The sequence below is a fragment of the Lepidochelys kempii genome, chromosome 6, assembly GCF_965140265.1.
Source record: "Lepidochelys kempii isolate rLepKem1 chromosome 6, rLepKem1.hap2, whole genome shotgun sequence".
In the NCBI taxonomy this organism is placed as follows: Eukaryota; Metazoa; Chordata; order Testudines; family Cheloniidae; genus Lepidochelys; species Lepidochelys kempii.
Window position 1 is genome coordinate 117,332,099 of NC_133261.1, and position 17,555 is coordinate 117,349,653.

The window sequence follows — 17,555 nt, forward strand, 5'->3', positions numbered from 1 at the left end:
TAGCACCTTGACACACCTCCACTGAAAGGGGCAGGATGGTAGGATTCCTGAATAGGTGCTCTCTCTATCCCCTATTCAGCAGCTCCATCTTTTGGATGATCCTCTGCTAAGTTTTGATACATTTGAAGCACCAACCTTGCCCTTCCTCCCCCCATCCCTTTCCTGGAAAAAATATTTCCTCTTTCAACCTGCCCCTAGGAGCTCCTTGGCTGCTGTAAGTAAACCAACAGGGTGGGGAAAGAAGAAACAGCAGAAAGTACGTTTTCCTTCAACTACTGTACCACATCTCCAACCACAATTTTTTATACCCCTTCCCCCACCATGGAGTAGCACCATTGCTTGCTTCTGCCAAGGACTTTTCAATCAGCGTCTACACAAAGTTGACAAAAGAGCATTAGTTTTATTCCACTGATTGGGGGGGTGGGCGGAGGAGACATGCTTGTGGCAGGGCAGGGGAAAGAGAAATTTATGAGCACAAGAGCATCTACAACTGTCTGCAGACCAAAGGATAGTGCTGCATCTATTCACAATTACTTTTTTAAAATAAAGTTAGTTGAGGTAAAACTACAACGTGCCCTGTCTACACCTAATTTTTTATAACCTTTTAGTGATCTCCTTGTAAAAATACTTTTCTTGCTGTAGACATAGCCAGAGTGGCTTCACACTTCATAATAGGGTCAAACTGCTCAAGACAGTATTATAAGTGGAAAGGATACAGAGCTTCTACTATAAATTGTGACGGACAAGAACCTCCTTCCCCACCCTTTACCCTAGGTTTATTTTGTTTAATATATACGTGATTCTTTGATTGAAGATAGACTAGATATTAGAATAATGGATTATTGCATATGTCCTGTGTACTGCAACAAGAGTGTAATGATCTCATTGATGCACAGCCTGAGTGCCTTGTGAAAGAAATTCTGATTGCCAGGTATCAGTCCATTTCCGATCTACAACACTAAAGCCTGCAGTCTGAATTAAGCTTCAGTATCCTTAAAGAAGAGAACTTTAGTAAAACACTGGTGTGCCAAAGAAGTTTTAAAATGTTAGAATTAAATAAGCTTTCAGAGGCACAGATGTAGAATCACAGAAATGCAAGACTGGAAGGGACCATCTAGTCCAGCCCCCACCACTAAGGCAGGGCTAAGTTTAAACTGTCCTTATATTACTATCTGAAGAGTTATCCATATGCCTTTAAGAGTACTTTGAAGGAAGAAAGGTTAAGAAAGTATAACACAAAAGGTGGCAGGCCACTAATCTCTCTGCAATGCAAGATATTTTTACAAGAAATTCTATGTTCAGTTACAACGTCTGAAATATGCAGAGGACATTAAGGGTTCTCTTTTCACTGAAATTTGGAAGACAGGACTTTTCTATAGTTACATGAAAAGTATCTCTTCATAGTTTCTGCTCTGGGCAAGCTGCAATATTAGTTGTTGGCACACACAGCATGCCCAGAGTGCTTTTTGTGTGTGTGTGTGGGGGGGGAGTAAGTGGCACCTGCAACTACCATTGACATCAAGTGGAGAAGTCCATACTCAGCACACCTGAAAAATCAGAGCCTAGATCACAGTTTCTCAAATACAGCCACCATATTTCCCCTACAGCCACAGCAGTTTCCTGGGCAATGGGGGGAGTGGGAATAGCATCAGCCCCTCTCCTTCCTCCTGCATGCGCTGCCTCTCTGGAGGCAGAGGTGGGACACACAACACTTAAGGAGCAAGGCGAGGAGGGGGTGAGGAGGTGAGCAGCGAGGTGAGCAGCTGGCGGGGGTGGGGTGAGGAGAGGAGGCGAGTGGTTGTGGGGGAGAGGAGGCAAGGCAAGTGGCAGGCGTAGAGGGGAGCCCAGCGGGGGAGTGAGGAAGTGAGCAGCAAGCCAGCAGCAGGGTGAGGAGGCAGCGAAGGGCGAGCACATGTGCACCAGGTGGAGCCCCTGACTCCACCCCTTCACCCCCGTGAGTCCCTCCCCTCCCCCCCCAGCAGACCCACTGTCCTCCCTGCAGCTGAAGCCCCTGCCTGGAAAAGCCCCAAGTGTCCCCCCTTGACCAGAGGAGCCCTGGGCTGGCTGAAGCCCCAAGACACCCTCCCCTCCCCCACAAATCTGGCCCAAGTCCAGAGCACCCCACCCCCCCCTCGGCCAGAGGAATTCTGGACAGACCAAAGCCCCAAACCACACCCACCCCAGAGGAGCTCTGGGCCAGCCACAGCCATGCCTCTCTTCCCCAGACCCAAGCCACCAAGATCTTTTTAATTATTATTTGCACTTCTATTATGTCAAAGCATTTTTAAATTTACTTCAGAGTTGTTGTACAGACAACCACTTTCACCAAAAAAGCAAAAGAAATTAAAAAAAAAAAAGGAAGTGCTTTCCACGTTCTTATTTGTGTTTCTATTCTGTTAGGTCCAGTAAAGAATAGAGAACTGCACATTATTTTGTTTTTACAATATAACCCACCCAAAATCTTACATATATAAATCCAAATCATTGTAATTTATTTATGTGCATATTACTTTAACAACTTTTGGAAAAAATAAATAATTTTAGGAAAAGTGTCAGTGTGTTGGTGGCTGCACTATGAGGCCACCACAAATTTGTTGTGAGAACTCCCTGGCCTACACCATTACTATATTATCGACAGTGAACATGTAAGATTTAACTCAAAAGCTCTCTGATCTAATATTGAAGGGATACTGTTTACATCCTGAAATAGTCCCTCACTCTTTCACATACAAAATCCCAAGAAGAGTTAGATCTGTGAAGACAAGTACTAAGCAGCTGGAAATTTATCCAAACTCACTTACCCACTAAGCCATAGGGAACAGAGAGCAAGATTTTCTTGTACACCCCAGTCTTCTATGTATTCATAAATGCACAGCAGAGAATCTGCAGGGGATGATTTCTGGTGCACATCCATACGTTATGATTATCTGGAAGTGTCATTTTGGGCTATTAGCATTGAGCATGTCCTTTTAGAGTCATAAGAGAAAACTGACTGTGATAGTTATTACAACACTGCTAGAACGTTCTCAAATTGCCTACCCAAAGTGCCACAAAAAGGTACTAATTAAGGAGTAAATATTTCGTTTGAAAGATGATTAAACTAGGGGCTTACCTACATAAGCACCTATTTTGTGGCAAATTGGGGTGCAAATCTACCCCACATTAAGTGTCCATGTGAATGTTGCTGCTGCACACTAAAAATTCCTTACTGCACTTGGATCTATCCTGCTTTGAAACAGTAGATTGATGCGCACTAGGGAACTTTTAGTGAGGAGCAGTAGTGTCCACATAGACACTACATGCATGGCAGGCTAGCACAGAGTAGATTTACATCTCAACTTGCCACAAACTGAGTGTTCATATTGGTAAGTCCCAAGAGTTTATAGCAGGGGTGGCTAAGCCAGGGTGGATAAAAATCAATCACTTTTTTTGATAAAAAGGTTTTTCCCCTCAAAAAGCAATCTAAAGATAGTTTTAATTAAGATACATTATAGCTCAAAGATATCTCATCATGGAATAGGGATTATACATTCTAATTCTATAGTATGAGACAATATATTCATGTAATACTTAAGAAACGTTTTGTAAATGAGTTCCAACAGTTCATGGATTAGGGACGCAATCTTATGGGGTTCCAGGGGCTTCTGTATAGATTATTTAGGTTAATCTTTCTATCTACTCAATGGGACTCAGTGCTCAGTCTAGAAGATACCATCAGAAATGCTTAGTTTTGCAGTTCTCAAACTGTGGATTTGTCTCCAGAAGTAACATGCTTGTTGACAGCAAAAATGTTTTTAAATAAATAAACAAAAAACCCCAAACAAACATACAGCGGTGAGAAATAACAGACCTCAACCCTATTGTCCCTCTGCAAATTTGTGTACAAAGAGTCAATCCCTTGCCTCTCTCTAAAAGTGCAAAGTTTCAAAAAGTTCAATGAATAGAAGATTGTTGGGGCAGAATAGATCCGGACAAGGAGAAGAAGTCTGGAGATAAATGTGAGAAGGGAAGGACAGGCAGTAAAAACAAAAGTGAAACTGTTTGGGCAGCATATTCCAGAAGTCTTCAGGTCTTTCTGAGCGTAGCCTTCATTGATTGGAGATCTACCATACCATTCTCTCACTAGAAGGGAAACCTACAATGGCAGCAGCCCGTAAAAGAGACCCAGTTTGGGAATATTTTAATGAAGTTCCTCTACCTGTGGGTAAAACAGGCATACATGCAAAATGCAAACCGTGCAACAAAAAAATGCAAGGCCTAGTTGTCTGAATGAAACAACATCATGAGAAGTGTTCCTTCTCAGGAGGAACCTCCTTTGAAGATGATGAAAGGAACATGTCTGAACATGCAGGATCTTCAGGTTGGTAACAACCAACAAGAATGCACTTTTATGTAGAAATCCATGATTAGAGAGTTTTCCTGACTAGTAATTTAATTTAAATCAAATCCACCCTGGGCCAAACCATGGCTTGCAAGCTGCATGCAGCTCTTTTACAGTTAAAGTGCAGCTTGCAGAGCCCCTCATACTCCCCCACCCTCCATGTACCAGACTGGGCAGGAGAGTTGGGGACCTCTACCTTGCAGTGGGGTGGTGGTGTAGGGGCTTCTGCCTAGCAGGGAGCGGAGTCTCAGGGCTTTAGCAGAAATGGGGCTGAAGCCCCAATCCTAGCAGGCACCTCCTGCGAGACTGAAGCCCCGAGCCTCGGCAGATGTGCCCTAGCTCTCGAACTTCTGAGGACTGTCATATGTGGCTTGGAGGGTCAGTAATTTTGGCCATCCCTGGTTTATAGGGAAACTTCGTATTATCAGCACAGACTTCCAATAAAAAAAAACCTGCAGTCAAGTTAAGTTGCATAAATATTTTATGTTCTTAACTAATATGTAGCTACCATCTACTTCATTTTTCATATTAATTTCCCATTATACTGTCCTAATTCATATAATGTGCTTATACTGCACCCATCCCCAAGTTTGTTAGATCTTATGTTCACTTTCTCGCCTTCCCCTCACCCACTCTATTCTATATCAAGTTTTGTTGTTTTAAAACTATAGGGTCAATGGAGTTAAGGGACAGCTTGTCAAAAGTAGGAAGTTTTACATTTCATTCTAAGGCATTTAGTTTGCATCATCAACTTGGGCTGGTCCCAAGGAAGACTGAAAATGACATGACCTTGAATTTGATCCAGTAATCAATGGGAATCCAGTGAAGAAAGCATTGCTGATCAGAGATCCCAAGTGCATTGCATTATGGTAATCGATGCCTGAGTGACAAAAGAATGGCTCACTGCAGCCAGACCCAGAGCTGAGAAGATGGGGAGGCATTTTCCAACCAAAGCTATTTGGGTGTCCAAAGGCAGCAAGGAGTCAAGACCACAGGCCTTCCAATATCTAATTCTACCCTTGCTACAACCATGCAGCTCTCAGATTTTGAGTTAGGGGAGTCTACATGAGCTAGCTGTGTGTGCGCAGGATTATGCAGAAGTAAACAACATCTAAAGAACAGGTTTAAATTATATATTAAAGACATAGTGTCAAGTGGATCTTAGATCTACTTGTGCAGCCAAGTTATTATTTCAACAGCTTCGCTTAGGATATATTCTACACTCTAGCTTATGCTTTAGATCAAGTTTGAACAATTCCAGACATCTGGATGAGACCGATCACCCTAGTATCTGTGTACAGCATACAAGACTTACAATTTAAAAACCACTTTCATACACAAGATCCAATACCTGAAAGTTCCCCTTAAAGTTCCTACAAAACTTCAACTGAGAAGGATACTTACAGGCTAGATAAGAAGAGCTGAAATATTTATGGAAATCCTGGACACATTCCAAAAGTGTAGGGAACACTAATCTTCTGGCAAGTTCCTGGCGGTAACAAGTTACTAGAAAAAAAGCCTAACCACTCAGGACTCATTCTTGGTTAGTTACCCTGAGTTTCCAGATAAACAGGTTCTGTGACACAAGGAGAAGGAAGGTGGTAGCAAAATCTTTTAGGATTTTGGAGACAGACTCACTTTAAATTTTACCTAGAGAATTTGACAGCCTGTGTGGCACACTGGTGTAACATGCTCTTACCTGACCATCACATTCAAGGGTCTGAAAAAAATGGGGGTGCAACTACTGTTCTTCCATTCTCTCTGCTCAAAACTTTCAACTTCAAGACCTCTCAGTACAATATACCTGCATGTTTAACTCAACTGTATGGCCAGATAAGAGTACCAATAGTTTTGGTGCCTGGTGCAGAAAAGTGAAACATTTTCGCCGTGGAATTCACCATTTCGTGGCATGATGGAGAGGTGCCAGATTGCATGGCTACAGAAGACCAGAAGCAACGGAACCTTGAATGTAACAGTTCACACCTTTTAGGGCTATTGTTTCAGCGAGGAATCACTCCAGTGGTTTACACTTTCAAGGTTCTCTGCTACCAAATGGGCTAAAGTACTATTTCATGAACGGAGGACAGAGGAATGGTGGTAGCAATCCCAAAACCATTTTGTTGCAAACCACAGGTGGAGAAGCCCTGGTCAACATTCTAGGATATCACTCAGCGCTCTGATAAGTCAAGATGTGATTCAGTATGTTAAGGTATAGCACTTTTTGTTTTGCGCAATAGCCAACAAGATATTTGCAAAACATTGGCATACATGCTCATCTTCTTGGCAGAGACCTTACAGATACAGCTTGACTCCCAGAGGAGCTGACCTCTTACAGAGCAGACAGGCCCCTAACAGGTGGAGGGGGGCAGAGAGAAGACAAACCCTCTTTTTCAATTGGCAAAGCAAGAACCTAGCCTTGGATAATTAGATACTAGGTATTTTGATAATGATTATGTGTATCTTCCAACTAAGATTCTTAGGAGCTCCTTACAAAAACTAAGCCTTACAGATGCAATGGAGAGTCAGTACAGTATTAAGTGACCCAACTCCCAATCTTTTGCTCTAACAATTAGTCAACACTCCACCATTTAAACAGGCTGTGCTGGGATAGCCCCATTTATATAAAATGCACTTTTCAATGTTTCTCTCCTGATCAAGGTACAGAACCAATTTTTAAAGTTAATGGAAGCCTAAGCATTTTGTGGAAATGCAGGACTGATCATTATAGTCCTGCATCTCCACAAGATGTTTGATAGCCCAAGCTAAAGAGATACTATTGCAGAAAGTCTGAAAACTACATTATCACTCATTTCTTACATGTCACTTACTAGTTGCCATGGCAAACTTATTCCAGAATCAATCCATCAATTCAGGAAGAGCCTGTTCTGAAGCAAGAGATTAGACTCTACTATAAATGTAAAGTGTCTCATGATCTCTTGATGCAGACAGTTCCCAGTAATGCAAGTTAATGCAATATTGGGCAAAGAACCCACCACTTTAAAAGTTTGTGGAATGTGAGCTTTTAATATAAAAATCTGGTAGAGCTGAAAGTCTGCATACAGAAGCATCCCAATTGCATTCAAGATACAACAGTTTTGATGCTCAACAAGCCTTGCAATGAAGTCAGTTTTCAGTAGTATTTTAGTCAGATGCTGAAACTTCTATACTTAGAACACAGAGTAAGATGAAAGTGGTTTAGAAGAAGCAATTATTGCCATCTATGCAGTTTATATTTATGAATCTTTCATATTTCAGTTATAACATTTTATGTAGTTCTCAACTTGAGAAGTACTTGTATTTTAACTAAGTTAAATTTGTTTATTGATAATCATTAAGCTTCTCAAATTTTAGAGCAGGAGGGAGGGGAGAGTTGAGGTGGGTGGGTGAAGACAGCCGTATTGTTCTAGCTGTTCCTCATCTTCTCCCACTGCCAAAATTTCTGCAGAAGACATATCCCAAGGTAGCAATTTTAAGACCTTCTCTTGAAAATAGTTGGTTTTTTTTAATTAAACCTTTCTAGTCTGATCTAACAGGAAACAGGGAATGAGCAACAACTGACACTTCTATCTCCTTGTAGGCATCATTGAACTCAGCTGTTTCAGCTTTACAGAACAGAGTTGTCATACCTCAGACTACTCTAAAGAAGACTGTCTTTTTAAAAGAGACTTGAAATATGCAAGTCTAATTGACTTGCAAGTCTAACTGAAGTCTAAATATGCAAGTCTAATTGAAAAGTAGTATGTTTTATTGTAATAAAGCATCTTAACAGCTGAAAAGGGTGTTTCTACTAACATGGTTATAAACAGCTTATTTACAGCCATTGTTAATTTGTGATATTAAGAGATTACACAGAGGGAAGAATACTGGAGACAAGTTTTCCTCTGTATTCAATTGGTTCTAGTCAATACTAGAAAGTTAAAAACAGTCTCCTTAAGTAGGCAATCAAGCCTTCAATTAGTGGCCAGTAAGAAGTCCACATATACCAATTTTTGTTTTCATTAAGTGATATTTTATCCACAAAGATTTTTATATTTTTTTCCTGGTTTATACAAGAAGTTTTAGACTTCAAGTCCCTTGGTGACCATAGATGCCAAACCAAATGCATTTTATGCAAGTTAAGGATTTTTTTCTTGCCCCCTTTAGTGGCATCTCCTGCAACTTGATCAGTAAGTGACATTACTCATTACTGGTGCGCTTATGTGCACATTGATGTGCACAAAACTAGCTCCATGACAAGAGTACAGCAAGTGAGTGGTATGCCAATATGGAGAGTTTACACAAAGTGATCTGTTTTGAAAATGGTAGTTTTAAGGATTTGAGTCATTCAAGAAGTTGACTTTAGGACTATTCACCAATGAACATAATTCAGCTCCAAAAACATTTGTTAAGCTACCTTTTTCTAGTATTTATGTTACAATAAAAAGGTCTTACATGAACTGGGAAGTCTTTCAATTTACTCTTGTTCATCATAGGTCTTATTGTATAATTTATCATGGAAGTCTGGAATTCCCAAGATCTTCCCCTTAAAGCTTGACCCTCATGATGAGGCTACAACATACCAGTTTAAATGCAGCATATAAAGCAGCTTGGGTAGTTTTTAAAGCTGTAGTGCAGCTAGTCTACAGTTATTTTCAGAGTTACGGGTAGGCAGAGAGAGGACTTTATTGCTTCTAAACTCAAACTGCAAGCCACCCACCAAACTGCATTTTGTAACTGGTTGCACTGTTTAAATAAATTACAGGTTGCTTTGCAACAGCTGCAAAGCCACCCTGGAAATGGAACACCAAGTGTTTCAGCTTCAATGCTTCCATAAAGTGGTGTGGGTAGTGGTGTAAAGGATTTGAGGGTTGACAGATATTACTTGGGTGCTGGAAGTACTGTAAGTTTGCCTGAAGTAGAAAGGCCTGTTAAACTTTACGACTTATTCAGTATACAGGAACATAGTAGAGGGCAGCTGCAAGATAGGAATGTTTATTCTGACAGAAAACATTAGAGGGTCGATTGAGCTCAGAAACCTGTATTATGAGGACTACCCAATTCTCTGCCAATTTCAAGAAGCAGTACTAGAAACTGGCACAATAAAATAATGACCTAACTTACCTCTACTTCCTCATGCACATCAAGTATAAAATGTTTTCAGATGCTAATGTTGCTCACTTAGCTTACTCAAAGTCTATAATTTCACCTCACCTGTATTTAACAGATGACTTTAAGAGAGAAAAATCTTTATTTAATGCTTGATCACATTTCAGCTAGCTGTTCAGTTGTCCCACGTATCACATTTATATAGTATTCACCATATTCCATCAGCAGGGAGCCTTATAATTCTATAGAAGACTAGGAAAGAGTTAAGTGTTGTCTTGGACATTAGAAGCTAAGCCACTTTGTACACAGAGATCAACATGTAAGAGCTTGTATCCATTCCAAAGTTCTTCATATGGATTTAAACAGCAAAAAGTTAAAGTATCTTTCTAATCTGAAGCATCCCCTCTCCCGCCTGTACTACAAAAAGCCTCTTTTAAAACTGACCAGCTCCCCCATTAGTGGGAAATATTCGGAGGAAGAGAGTCTTCAGTAGTACTGAGGATTTAAATGTGGGATTTATTTCTTTAGCATGGCCAGTCTTTAACCTGAGCTTCACCATTTAACATTTCCAAGGACTGCTGATTTCCAGAAGTACGAGGAAGATCGTTGCACAGCCCAAGGCAAGCGGGATCCAGTCATTTGTTGTTCACAACGTGAACGTGCTCGGCCCAAGAGCTGCCATAGTCGGGGTTCACCCTCCATTGTCAGGCTCCCGTCCTAACTCGGACACTCGGCCATGACGAGTCCCCATTGCCCTGGGCTACAGCCACTAGCCACCCTCACCCCGACGGCCCCGGGCAGCTGCCGAGCGGTGCCTGCAGGATCACACCTGCCCGGCGCGGGGCGGGGCGGCTGGAGTTGGCTCCCGGCTCGCAGCCTCTCCCGAGCTCACCCCGCTCCGTGACACCGACCCCTCGCTCCCCTCCCCCACACCAGGGAGGCGGCTCCCCGGCTGCCAGTCACACGGGCCGCCTTGGATTTCGCGCCCCCCCCCCTCAGCGCCAGTCAGCGTCACGCTTGGCTGCTGCGGCCCCACACCCCTGGGCAGGGCGCCACCAGGAGCCCTGAGACCGAGGGCAGCCCCCAGGCCGGGGGGCGAGGGGGCGGCGTGACCGGCCCCAATTCACCGCCCTGCCTCAGGCCAGGGCGACGGGGGCCCCCGCCCCTAGGGGACGGTTCCCAGCCTCCCCTGGGCGGGGCAGGGCTCCTGGCGTCTAGGCGCTGCGTACCCCACACGCCTACCAAGCCAGCGGCTTCGCCTCCCAGCCTCGGCCCCTCCCACCTCCTGCAACGGCCGCCCGCCCGCCCGCGGGGCCGGTCTAGTTCCAGAAGCCGAGCAGCTCGCGCCCTTCGCGAGCCGCCGCACGCGCTCTCCACTCACTCCCCACAGCCTGGGGCCAGTGCAGCGGCCGCCGCCTCGCCTCCCCACGCCCCAGGCTCACCGAGCTGCCGGCGCCCCCTGCCGGGAGGCTCCTTTCAATGCATGCCCCGTTTAACTGCAAGCAGGCAGCACCTTGCGCCACAAACAGGGGAGGCTCCAAGTCTGTGCAAAGCTGCAGGACCTGGAGCCAAAAAACAACGTATCTCCTTCCATGCAGAGGCAAATGCGTTTTGCACAGGCTTAGTGCCCACACCTGGTAAAGCAGGAACTGTCACGCAACTGATTTCCCAGTTGCTTCTGCAGAACTGAAACGCCCTTATGTAGTTACTTCTGGGATTAGTCTTCGTTGTATGTTTAATTTATTATTACACTGCAGCCAGTGCGGTGCTTTATATCTATTACTGCCACAAATATTCCCAGTCACTAGGCTGCAGCCTGTTGCAAGCGTTTCTTGAATGCCTCTCTGTCACACAAGGGAGTTAATACAGCTCCCCTAGCCCTAGAGATCCCGATCTGCAAGACAAATGAAATCGTTGCTGGTGAAAAGGGGAAACCCCAGCTTTGCAAATGTACATTCAAACAGCAAGCGTTAATATTAACCTGGTAACCATCACCTTCCATACCGTCTCTAACCTCCACAAGCAAAGAGCACACACTACCTTCAGTAGTCTACTAGAAGGATTGCAGCGCGGGATGGAAGGAAAAAGGCAACTCAAATTAGAAAGTGGAGCAACGAGCAAAGGGAGGTCATAACTATTCAGCCATCCATTTGCAACCATCGGGGGGGGGGGGGGGGAACCTTATTTCTTAGGTTATTCCTTCCAGCCTATTCAATGCACAAAGAAAAAGGATTTTGCTTTGAGGAAATTAAAAGGTTACAGAAAAAGGGATGAGAGTCAACCTACCGGCCATGCAAACTGAAAAGGTATAACAATCCTGCCCACGTCATGATTTTTGCCCTGATAATATTTGTTGCTGTTCAAATAAAAAGTATTTCCACCGAGAACTGGGGTAGATCCGGATCCGTAGTTGCAGGGTCCAATGGGAGTGATCTTGGCCTGATATTCCTTTAAACAAACTTTCACATAAGTATCACATTCATCCCGGGTACAGTTCAGGTTCTGGGGACTTTTCATGCCATCACAACATTCCCCATTCAACAATTCTCCGTTTACATTCTTCACCGAGTTAAGCTGCAGCTCGAAATAGCCAGTGGATTGGGACACCTAAAAATAAAAATCAAAAGGGAGTCAACCTCATTACTATAGCGTCTTGGGAAAGTGCATGGAAGTTTGCAACCAGCCAATACAAGGTTTCCTCCCAAGCCTTCCAGTAAAGCGTTTTGCTATTAAAATTATATTTACTATAAAATAATACAACTAGAACTGTAGAGATGTTAGCACAGCAATAAAAAGCTGCACTAGGTAACTGCACTGCAAAAATACTGTACATAAATATGCCACTGCAAGTGATATAGACACATTTTAAAATCCCTCAAGGCTGAATAAATTATCGAGAGAGGTATGAAGAGACGTAGTATACAGAAGTGAGCACCCAACTCCTGAAATACAACAGTAATTATGATCTCTGCAAATGCAACCTTGTTTTCATACAGAACCGCTTAAACTACATGGGCGTGAAGAAAATGTAGCTGCAAATTCTATGTTCTTCTAACACGGCATATTGATTTCCTCCCCCCTCCTTTAAACCCACGGATCCAATGCCATGAACAGGAGACTGATTGAAAGGCTACAGAGACAGAAAGAAGCCATGGCAACCCCCACAATGAGATCAGGGCTTTAGGTCTAGGAGCCATGCCCCAAAAGGGGCAATGCTAAAAAGACAGTTACCCCTGGCTACGAAATTAAATGCATTCCCCCCTCCTCCACCGCACCCCGTTTGGTGGGAGAGGTGTATCCCTTTCAGGGAGGAAAGCCTTCTGCTCCAGCCCCCCCAGGGCATTTCCCCAGCACCCTGCAACCGCCAATCTTCTTACCTGCACCCTCAGAGTTAGGAGCAGCACCAGGCTCAGCGCTGCTGTGCGGGGAGCCCAGTGCCGCCTGCTAGAACCCAGCATGCCTGCTGCTCCGAGCCGAGTGGTGCTTGATCAGAGACGGGCGAGGAAACCAGCCATGGACCGGCCTCTGCACAGAGCATCGACGGCGAAGCTCTCTACATGCACACGGCGGAGGCTCCTCTGCTGCCCGGGAAGCTTTTCCCCAACGCCCCGAAAGGTGCAGGGCATGGGCTGTCAGCGCGGACCGCCGAGAGCTCCCGCAGTAGCAGCGCTGGTCCGCAGGCAGCTCGGCTCGCTCTCTGCGCGCCCGCACCGCACGAACACCCAACAAGTAGGTGCCAGAGTGACAGCTTCATTACCCATTAGTCACCGGCGCCTCAGCCTTCATATTAATGAGGGGGACGGGCCCAACCCAGGAGCGGGCGGGTGTGGCCACGCGGCGCTGCTCCTGCTCTTAAAGGGCTGGGGACGGGGAGACGGAGGGGCGCGCCGGAGAGGGGCACGGCCCCGGCCCCGGCCCCGGGGGCGTGCGCGCTAAGCATAGCCCAGGGGGTGCACGCCGACTGGCCGCAGGGATCGGGCGTGCGCGCCCCAGTACTCCTCGTGCGTGCACAGGCAGCCACCTGCGCGCGGGGGGTGCCCCGTCCACTGCGGCGTGGTCAGAGCTGCGTGCCCCGTGGATTGGGAGAGGCGCGCCGTCCCTCGTTCAGCGGGTGTCTCGGGGGGGGACTTTACCAGACCTTGGCAAGCCCAGAGCAAACTGGGACGGGGGTGATAAGACAGCAGCGAGGGCGAATGCACCGGTTAGAAGCCCAGTCCTCTTCCCTTCCCTGCCCCCACCTGCTGCTGGGAAGGGGAAGGAAGTTGGGGGAGGGGGTGTCCCTTTTTTTTCAGTCCACCTTTGTGTAATGAGACATGTGACGTTGCCCTCTGGCTGATGAGAAGGAAAATGGATTTTTCCCTGTCTTACCACCCAAGGGCCCCTGGCCGGGGAGAAGATGTCGATACTACTCCACTTCTGCCAAGTTTCCTGCTAGCTGAGAGAAGGCCGGCTGCTCTGCGCCCCATCTACCAGCCTCCTGGCTGCTGAAAGGGGCGACTCCAATTTCTGCTCCTCCACAGCCTCCATTTTTGTGGTCGTCTCCTTTCTGAATGGCTAGAGTCCCGACTTCTGCTGTTGCCCACAGCTTTCCCAAGCAGCCGCCTCCGCAGAGCGAAATTGACAGGAATCTTGCCATTTTACTGCCCTCTACATGGTTCTGAACAGTACCGACCAAACTGAGCAGAGTTTTGTTAATTTCACTCTGTTTGAGAAATCTCAGAACAGCAGAGGCCGTAGAGTTGCCTGTGCAACCTTAATTTGCCCCCCTTTTGCCCAAACATTATGACACAGTCCTTAATTGCAGGATCACTTTTTCTTCAGGACCCCTGCTTTATTCTGCACATGCTACAGACCTATTCTGGGAATGAATCAGAGTGTTGGAGAGGAGACTGTTGTCTGTAAGATCCCTACTTCATTTGTTGCAGAAGTTGGAAGGTGTTTAGTGAATGAGTCAGAGGTTTGTAGGAAGAGAAAAGAGGGTCTCATTGTTAAAGCACTTGAATGCTGCCTTGGAGAACTGGATTCTGTTCCTGCCTGCACCACAGATTTCCTGTGCAATGCTAGGCAAGTCGCTTCAACCATATTTCTCACAGGTAGTCACTAATTGTGTGTTCCTCATTTCCTGGGTGCCTGACTTGAAATGCTGGGGCCTGATTTGCAGAAGTGCTGAATACTCACAGGTGCACTGAAGTCAATAGGAGTTGTGCTTTAAACATATGAAATGTTATCAAATGCTATGTACTCTGAAAAATCAGGGCATAGGCATCTCAAATTGGGCACCCAAAATGAGTGGCGACTTTTGATCTTTATATCTGTGCCTCAACTCCCAATCCGTAAAATAGTTTCTGTCCCAGTCCTGTCTCTTCCCTACTGCTAGCTCCTTATCCTAGTCCTATTCTCCCTGCCTACCCAATCATACCCTCCACGAATCAGGAGTCTCATCCCAGTTCCAGTTCCTTTACACCAGCCAGTCCCAGTTCCCCCACTCTCATCCCAATTCCTTGTCACCAGTCTCCTTGCCCACCCAGTCCTAGTTCTCCCCCTGCTGGGCTCCCCATCCAATCTCAACCTCCCTGGCTCCTTGTCCCAGTCTCTTTGTCCAGCCAGGCCCAATATGCCCCTCCCACAGCTCCTCCTCTGATTTCAGTGTTCTGCCCCTCTCAAGCCAACTGGCTTCCACGTCTTCCAGTTTCCCTCACTGACTCCCAGCCTCCCCACCCCCACTAGGTCCCACCCCCAGCCTCTCATTTCAATCTCCTTGCCCACCGGTCCCAATCTCCCTCCCCTTCAGCTCCTTGTCACAGTTTCTCTCCCTCCAGTCCCTGACTCCTTTTCCCAATCTGCTGCTTCCCCTCCATGCCCCCCCAGTCTGGCTTTTGTCCCCTCTGTATCTAATCAGAAGGCTTCCTTCTCCACAACACCTGGTTGTCAGCAGGGGTGTCATTGAGAGCACTGGCTCCCTGCTCGAAGTTCCAGTATCTGGCCCCACCCCACCCCACCTCAGCTCAGAGCAGCAATTATAGAAAAATCTGGCTTCACCACTGTAGCCATAGGCAACATGCTCAGTTGCTCTGTTGGAATGGTGCAGGCACAGTCTGGTCAGCACTAGCAGTTATGAGGGGATGGAGCAAGGAACCTTCAGAGATTTAACTGCTAGTAGGAAAGACGTCTCTACTGAGTATTAGTGAACTGTGATTACTCATTGTTTTATAACCTGGCCAAATTTGGTCAGATTTTCATGAGGATGGCAAGAAGCACATCCCTGACACAGAGGCCACCCTCCCTAACACAAATGGTGCTTGATCAGAAAGCCCGGGAGCACTGTTCAAAGCCATTCAAAGAAAATGTCTCAAATTTTTTAAGATAGGCAAAACAATGTATTTTTCCCTAGCCTCATTCTTAGGGCAGGTCGGTGTGGACAGCACTTAGGTCGCTGTAACTTGTTACTCAGAGATGTGTCTTTTTCACACGCTTGAGTGACGTAAGTTAGATTGACTTAAGTGGGAGTGTAGACCTGCCCTTAAAAACAGCTGAACCACTTTGGCTGAAATTTTCCAGAACAATTCAGCCTGAAGCAGATACCCAGCATAGAAAACGTCATCCAAAATGGTTAAAGTTTCACAAAGTTACAACCAACTGAAAACAGGGTCTTATAATGGGAAGGGCTGGGCAACCTTAATAAAAGGGGGATGCTACTAGCCCAGCTTATAATATACAGAACGGATGACTAGGTGATGTGATCCTGTCCTCCTCCTAGGCCTGGCTCAAGGAAGTGTAAGAGCCTGCTATAAGAATAGCACAGTAGAGGATTTCTCCTTTAGCTCCAGGGCAGAGGTTTTGGTGCTAAAAATAGCAGGTTTGATTTCTGCTGACCGCAGAGCTCCAGTGTGGTACCGATACATTATAGAAGACTGGCTCAACTGTTAGGCCCTAACATTTTCTGCCACTCCTCCTCACATTAACCTTCTATTACTGATGATCCAGTAAAGTGGACCATTGGGAACAAACAGCTCAGAAATCAAAGGGCTTTAGCACACCCAGTGTGCTGAAAACCTCACAGAGCCGCCCTCCTTTCTTTGCAGAGACCCAGCCTGACTCTTCATTCCCTCCAGCAGCCAGCCAGTGTACCACTTCTCCACTATTCATGGCCAGCACGCAGCTGCAGCTACTCCCCTAGGCTGACACAACAGCAGCTGCGATATGTGTGCCAGCTGGCCAGCCACTCACCAAAGTCCTCCTGCCCTCCCCATCTTCCTTTGCTGCTGTGCTTTGCTGCTTACCCACCGATAGGCCTGCTTCTCCTCCGCCACCCCTTTTCCCACTCACCACAGTCTGCTACAGGTACCCATTGCCCTGCTGTCCTGGACCCACCCAGCCACCCCCACAGCTATCATTACTCACCTGACTTGACTTCAGAAAGCATCCTTCAATCCTCCAGTTACTCCTGATTTTCTACTTTCCCCTCTAAATTAAAATAGCTCAGGCTTGAAGAGATGAATATTCATTTTCATTTATTCTCTCTGACACCGCCCCCCCCCCCAGTAGATGTCCCCAATCATAGCTGCATCCATATGTCTATTAGTTAAGATAGGGTTGGCACTTTCATCTATGGTGTGTGCACAAATCTTCCTCCTCAAGACATATCACCAACTTTAGAAAGAGGCATGGGGTAATTTTCAGCAAAGGGGAGGTGGAGGAGGAACTGGCATGATATTTTAAGGTTACTACATCTCATTGCCATGCAAAAATCTTCACTAACTCCCATCCTCCCACCTCTTTCCCTTCCAAGTTCCAAAAGGAAGGGGAAAGTGCTATTTAGCTTTAACCTCTTCTCTCTGGCTGCTGGGGAGAGGTACTAAGTACTGTTCTCTGGCTAGTGATGAGAGCATGGTAGCTGAATATTGATTATATTGAAGTGGCGAGCAGCAAAAAAAAATTTTTTAGAATTTAGCTAGCAGGCCAGGCACAAAATGCTAAGGCCATTCTATTTGTATATATCATCATTACAAGTATCACAGGTCTATTTCAGCATTCTAAAGCCAGCATGCGTGTGGAAAAAGAATACAAGAAAATATAGCACAAAGTGGAA

General features: G+C 45.8%; 1 protein-coding gene across 1 annotated transcript in view; it reads right to left on the reverse strand.

Moving 5' to 3' along the window:
• JAG2 (jagged canonical Notch ligand 2) overlaps positions 1–13,212 on the reverse strand; it is a 96,484-nt gene extending 83,272 nt beyond the window's left edge. The window contains exons 1-2 of the mRNA XM_073349842.1: positions 12,844–13,212; positions 11,753–12,073 (exon numbers count right to left, since the gene is read on the reverse strand). Coding sequence (XP_073205943.1) covers positions 11,753–12,073; positions 12,844–12,924 — 402 coding nt within the window. The 5' untranslated portion in view covers positions 12,925–13,212. The remainder of the gene's footprint in view (positions 1–11,752; positions 12,074–12,843) is intronic.
• Between the last annotated feature and the right edge of the window lie 4,343 nt (positions 13,213–17,555).